Source organism: Aptenodytes forsteri, unplaced genomic scaffold (genome assembly GCF_000699145.1).
Source record: "Aptenodytes forsteri isolate BGI_AS27 unplaced genomic scaffold, ASM69914v1 Scaffold354, whole genome shotgun sequence".
NCBI lineage: Eukaryota > Metazoa > Chordata > Aves > Sphenisciformes > Spheniscidae > Aptenodytes > Aptenodytes forsteri.
The window spans coordinates 821,231-827,958 of NW_008795043.1; the positions used below are offsets into that span (position 1 = coordinate 821,231).

General features: G+C 36.6%; 1 protein-coding gene across 1 annotated transcript in view; it reads right to left on the bottom strand.

The window, feature by feature from the left end:
- CWF19L2 (CWF19-like 2, cell cycle control (S. pombe)) overlaps nt 1-6,157 on the bottom strand; it is a 76,986-nt gene extending 70,829 nt beyond the window's left edge. Inside the window, exons 1-4 of the mRNA XM_009276952.1 lie at nt 6,051-6,157; nt 5,216-5,335; nt 3,670-3,777; nt 1,230-1,349 (exon numbers count right to left, since the gene is read on the bottom strand). Of these exons, the coding sequence (XP_009275227.1) occupies nt 1,230-1,349; nt 3,670-3,777; nt 5,216-5,335; nt 6,051-6,092 (390 nt within the window). The 5' untranslated portion in view covers nt 6,093-6,157. The remainder of the gene's footprint in view (nt 1-1,229; nt 1,350-3,669; nt 3,778-5,215; nt 5,336-6,050) is intronic.
- Nucleotides 6,158-6,728: the final 571 nt, after the last annotated feature.

Below are 6,728 nucleotides of genomic sequence, written 5' to 3' on the forward strand. Positions count from 1 at the left end.
ATGATCTCTTAGAGGTTTTCCAACCTTAATGATTCTATGATTCTATCTGTTGTACACATTGTTTTGGGTATCAAAGAAAGGACAGACATTCTGGTGTAGAAAACACAAAAGTATAAACCTGCATGAAGAGCAAGTGGTTAGGTGAGAGAATCTATAAAAATCATATTCTTCTAGGAGTTGTACACATTGTTTTGGGTATCAAAGAAAGGACAGACATTCTGGTGTAGAAAACACAAAAGTATAAACCTGCATGAAGAGCAAGTGGTTAGGTGAGAGAATCTATAAAAATCATATTCTTCTAGGATCAAGAATACATATAAATTGTCATTAACCATATAATACATCCTGACATTCTGGTGACTTAAGATGTCCACATTAAATGGTCCTTCAATAGTTCAGAAAAAATGCTCAGCAAAAAATTATGTGGGGGAAAAAACAGAAAGATTAATCCCTTCTCAAAAGACAATAACCAAAGCGCCGCATACTGCACAAGAACAGCGCTCCAGGTCAATCTGGTTCCTAGCCACAACACAACTAACTGGAAAACCTAACAGCAACAAATGGCCTACTGTGAGATGTGAGGACAAGTACATATTAGATAGTGATCAGCAACTATGTTTTTAGATCAGACTACATTGCATTTAAGGAGCTGATGAACAAATGAAGCAGTCAGCAACTGTATGTAAACAGAACTAGTTTAATGACAGCTACCCTTTCCCCAGCCGGACCCTGATCCACCCACGTGTTCAGGCACAACTGCGGCATGAAAGGCACAGTAACTGCTCTGAATTCTTTCTTCAGGAAAAAACAAGCCTCAGCACTCTACACTTTAACACAGTAACTTAGGTAAGCTTTTATCACACAAAACAGTGGTGCTCCTTTCACACACACCATGGGGAAGAAGGCCAGTCTGTCATTGTTATTAAGTAAAACATCTCAGAAGCACTTCAAATATTACAGAACTTAGTACTAACAAAACTGGCTGTCTCCTTACCTACAAGATAGTTTAAAGGCTTTTCTCCACAAGATAAGCCTGCTGTATGAACCCTTCCCATCCCAAACAGAACAAATAACTGACCAATTCAATTAAAATCGCTATCACACAACACATCAAGCGTTAATTTAAAAACTATACGAAGACTTACGTATTTGAACCAATTCATTGGTTCATTCACCACAAAAAAATCTAGTAAGATGCAGAAAAAAGTTGATATATTAATTCCTCCTACCTGCTCAAGTTCTTGAGCTTTCTGTCGTTCCAATATTTTTTCTTTGTGTCTTTCACCTCTGACAGCTGCTACTGACGTGGTTTTCAGTGACATGAAGTCTAAATTCATCCATTCTTCTCTCTTCAAAATAAATGCAAAGAATCAGTGTTCATACTTCCAACAAAAACATGGCTTAGGTGCAAATCAAACCAGTGCAACTACTGACAAATGTTACTTACAATAAACAGTATAGGTTTTACAAACACATATAAAATATTTTAATGAAAAGCAAATATGATTTTAAGAACCCCAATCTTTCAATTTTTTAATATTCACTTACACAAATAAATTTCATAAATGTCTTTCTGTAATTTGAAATACATCTTCACAATATATTTAAGACACTAGTAAACATGCAAACCGTACAGACTGCTTATTATTTGTTTAAATGAACACTGTACATCTAGACCAATTCCTTTTCATCTTGCTAATTCTGACTTCATGAGCTCTTACATCTCTTTTAGCGTATACAAATCTGCAATCAGTAACTGAGCATAGTTCATACCTCTGATATCTAGGCACTAACTGCACCCTCAAATTAAACAGTACACATCTAAATTCTGTGAACTGTACCCACAATAACAGGTAGAAAACTGCATTTACAAAACCTAAGCCAGACCAAGGACATTCTAAAAATGAGGACTACTCTCTATAGAAAAGCAGCATATAAAAAGCCTAGATATACCTACTACTTTTATACACACAAAACCTGAAGCCTCAAAAGAAAGCAGTGACATACACATTATAAACAACCACTCTACAAAAACAAGTATTTGGAGCACTTCTGTGGCTAGTATAGCAACCAAAATGACAAGATTACACCTATTTTGAAACATGTCCTTGCAGAATAGTCTTCATATCTTCAGAAGGGTTCAAGTCTGAGATGTCAATCTGAATAGATGCTATATGTCACACTTTCTCTGTTATTTAAAAATTATATTAGGCAACACACCAGAGAGTTTCAGAGGTGAAACACAACATTCCACTTCTCAGATCTCCTCTAAGAAAGAGAAGGAACTGAAAAATAATCTATCTTCAAGTGATTCAGTAGTATCTATGCCCACATTAGCAAGTAACATGGATCAACAGAAGTGGATGTGCATGGGACCTCTGGAGGTCATCTGGTCCAACCCCCCTGCTCAAGCAGGGCCACCTAGAGACAGTTGCCCAGGACCCTGTCCAGACAGCTTGTAAATATATCCAAGTATGGAGATTCCACCACCTCTCCAGGTAATCTCTGCCAGTGACTGGTCACCCTCACAGTAAAACACTGTTTCCTGATGTTCAGACAGAAACTCCTGTTTTTCAGTTTGTGCCCATTGCCTCTGGTCCTGTCCCTGGGCACCACTGAAAAGAGCCTGGCTCTGTCTTCTATATAGGCTTCAGATCTGCAGTTTGGGGATTTTTTAAGTAAGCACTCTGGACTAGTCTGAGACTGGTCCCATGGAGCACCTTAGGTGCACTTTGAGAACACACTTTCTAATTTAGTTTAATCCAACAGGAAATGGATTTACATGCTCCAAGACTTCTTCAAAATGTGAGCCAAAATACAAAATGTAGGGATAACCAGGAAATTCCTTTCAAAAGCACACTCTTTATCCAAAAATAGACAAGCCCAGGGTGCACATACAAGAAATGCTTGGAAAAAACTGTTTTTGCAGTATAAATTATCATGACGTACATAAGAATTTATATTTCATTACTTTATACTTTTCCAAGAAGATAGATATGATTCAGAAGTCCTTTTTATTTCTCTTAACAAGATGCACAAATTCAGAATGAGAAACAGGGACTTTTTTCAGGAGTGAAATTAGACACTAAATTAAAACTCATCATTTCACACAACTGAGGATGATATGTAACTCCATTTATGTTACTAAAATCACAGCAGTTCATTCCAGAATGACTTCATTTTCCAGAATAAATACTGCTTACTGGGCACAGAATTCACCTAAGAAGATCAAAAGAGGCATTGATTCCATAAATATTGTGGCTGAAAAGTCACCTCTCTTCCTTCTACCTGTTTAAGCACCACTGAAGCAAATATTCATTCAATTGTAGAATAGCCACCAAAATTATGCAGAAAAAATAACATGTCTAGTCAAGATCTTTAAGTTGACTTCTTTAAGAAAATCAGTCTAAGTTGCTAGAACCTCAAAACATGATGAAAGGAATTGGTGCTAGGAAACTTTAAGTGTAGTGCCTTGTTAAATACTAAGCAACTATTAGGTAGAGAAGTCTTCTGATGAATGAAATGTAACATTTACCTAGCTAAACGAAGACATTTATCTGTAAAATAGGTTTTCTTCAACACATTGCAAAAGAGCTGTCAAGAAACCTAAGCATGTTTCACATTTGGTCATACTGAATTTATATCTGGAGTAGTTATTAGACTGCTCACCTCCAGGGAGGGTTCTTTCACAGCATCTGATTGCTTGTTGACCTTCCAAGCCTTTTCTGTGTTATCTGACTGTGACACATTTGACTCAACCCATTCAACTGAAGAATCCTAAAAATAGAGTTTAATGTAAAGAATAATAATAAAACCTTAACATGCTATTACATGTTGATAAAATGCAATACTTGCCAAGTATATTGATAACCAAAATTGATGCTGATTACTAAGCATTACTAATACAATACTGTTTATTATTTTAAAATACTGATAATAAAAATAGAATATCGATATTCCCATAGGAAATTGTTCCTTCGTGATCAAAACATTCCACCATACTTCATGAGCACATCACAGTATGTAAGACTAGTTCATACTGGCCGTTTATTAGCATAACAATGCTAAAGTTAAAACTGTCGGAATAAAAACAAAACCAAAACCAATTGTTTTTATGGCATTACCAAAAAAAAAAAAACCTAAATTCATTACTAAGTACGTTTTACCTTAAAAACATAAAATCAGTAACACATTACAATATAAAGCACTGTACATGCTATCTCCTCCTATTTTCATATCCAACTTCCTACATTTGCACTTGCAAACATTGTACTGAGATTTTACACTTGAAGCAAATAGGACTCCATTGAACAGTTTCTCTTCTATCTCCATGAACGTGTCATGGGAATGGGAATAACAGTCTTTTGGTCAAAGGTATCAGCCAGGACTGTGCTGTATCCTGTGACTCACTGATGTGATCTGACAGGTTTTGATGACTCCCATGGGAAATGTGGGATATTTGTGGCTTAGGTTACTTCCCACACTGAAAAGCATTGCTCACTTCCGATATCAGTCCCTGGAAAATAAATCTCATCAACTGCATGTTCCTTCACACTTTCAGAGACTCTCTGAAAAGAAAAAAAAATAAAAAAAATCACAGTGCTAACTGACTTGTGCCAAAATGCCGAGAGGATGTTTTACATAATGTGGCCAGAAAGCAGCACCCAGATTTCTAATGCAGTCTCTGTACTCTTTTGCCAGAGTGCCCCTCATCTCTTTACAGATTCAAATGCACAAGTTTGAGCCTTCCTTCAGGCCCTCCTTCAGGCCCATGTACAGCTCCCATGTTTTTGAGAGTTTACATGGTTGAACATCCATGGAAAAAGACAGCTGTAACTCATGCTTAAAATCAAAGTCCAGTATTTGCAATTTTAGATGCATCATTCTACCATATACCACTGACTACAGGGAACCTATGAATTTTTCCACTCTATCCTAGAATGACGATTTTTTCAATTTCTCTCTGCTGAAAAACTATAAATCCCTTAGTTCCTAATGAGTGAATTCAATATTATAAAATTCACAAGCACTCACATAACAGCATCTTTTAAATTGATTAAATAGTATATTAAAAAGACAAACTTTGCCACAGTTTTTCCCAACAGAAAATGGTAAGAATGAGTCTTAATTTTACTAACCATGTGTACCCACAGAGACTAAAATGGTGCAGGTTTTAAAAAACGTCATTTGAAGCATTTTAAAGTTTCTTACTTACCGAAGAACTATCAAGTAAGTCATCCTTCTTTTCAGATTTTTGTTTCTTATTTTTCTTCTTTTCTTTCTTAGCTTTTTTTGAGTGCTTATCCTTTTTCTTTTTTTTCTGCACAGAATGTTCCTACAAGGAAGTGTTTGTAAATGAGATCCAGTAAACCGAATCACCCACATACAAGAAAAAATAATCACAATCTACTTACCAAACCACACTGAAAAAGCTAAACCACACACAGCTGGATATAGCTACATTTTACTGCTACTACCCTCTCCCTCTTCTATTGGGGGCAGGGGGAGGGCATGCCTCACATCCATAATCAACTTTTCTTCCCCCTCTCAATATCTTTTTCACTGGAACTAAGGCACTATAACTATACGTAGAATATCTTCTACACTACATTTATTTCAGTCAAATCTATTTCCTCGGGAATCACTGCATCATCAATACACATCTGTCCTTTGTTGAAATATCTGCACAGATTTCTACACTAGAAAGATGCGATATTCAGAGGTTCCATTAAGGCTTCTCCTGTGAATGACCACAAATGGGACTGCTATGAAGCCTTGGATCCTCCAGATTTCTTCCCATGGGACTATTCTTCTCTGGCAGTGCTTGCTCTTCTGCATTTGGTAGAAATTAAAGCTGAAGTTGAATGACAGAAATTTTTCCTCTTTGTGAGTAAAGGATTATTTCCACTTTAAAAAAGCTAATACCAAAGCATAAAGAATTCAGAAATTGGGAGGTTTTTAAAGATCATATTAAAGCCCTCAAAGCCTTCTGTTCATACGAACATGCTGTAAAGCTAACAACACAATTCAATGATTTACAGTTCCGTCACCTTTTCCAGTTGTTCCACACGTTCATTCACATCAGCAAGCATCCACGTATCTTCACCTCGTAGGTGCTTTAGCTGCTTGCGCCTCTGCTCCTTTTCATAACTAATTTTGGCCTAAGACAAACAGAGAACAAAAATAACTAGGCGGAGTTCAGTAGCATTTACTTACAGACACACTGACACAACCATACACAATGTTAAGAACTGTGCTTGAGAACTTTTCCTTTGAGAGGACTGCAATAAAAATACTTCTGAATTACATGTTAAAGGGGAAATTCAGCTAAAACATATTATGCACCCTCCTTCTTCAAGCTACAACTTTGCAGCTCCTCTAGCATTGATTTCATCCTATCATCCTAAATAAGAGCGACACGAAGACATTCAACTCCTTTCTTCATTCTGCAAAGTCTTCTGTTCTTACAACCTTTATGAAGTGCATATGGTATGATATAGTGGACTTCTGATTTTCTATTTCAAAAAATTCTCTGGACAATTACTCCATTGCAAAGCACAGCTCACTGTCTGTTAATTTGAGGAATTAGCAAGCCTGTCTTTGTGCACATTCAACTTTGAAAATACCTCAGCCAGGTGCAAAACTTGGAACTGCAGAAGTCCATGCTCTCAAGGAGTATACAAGTATACAAGGATTAGCATTTTGGGCTGTAGAATGTTCTTCCCTTT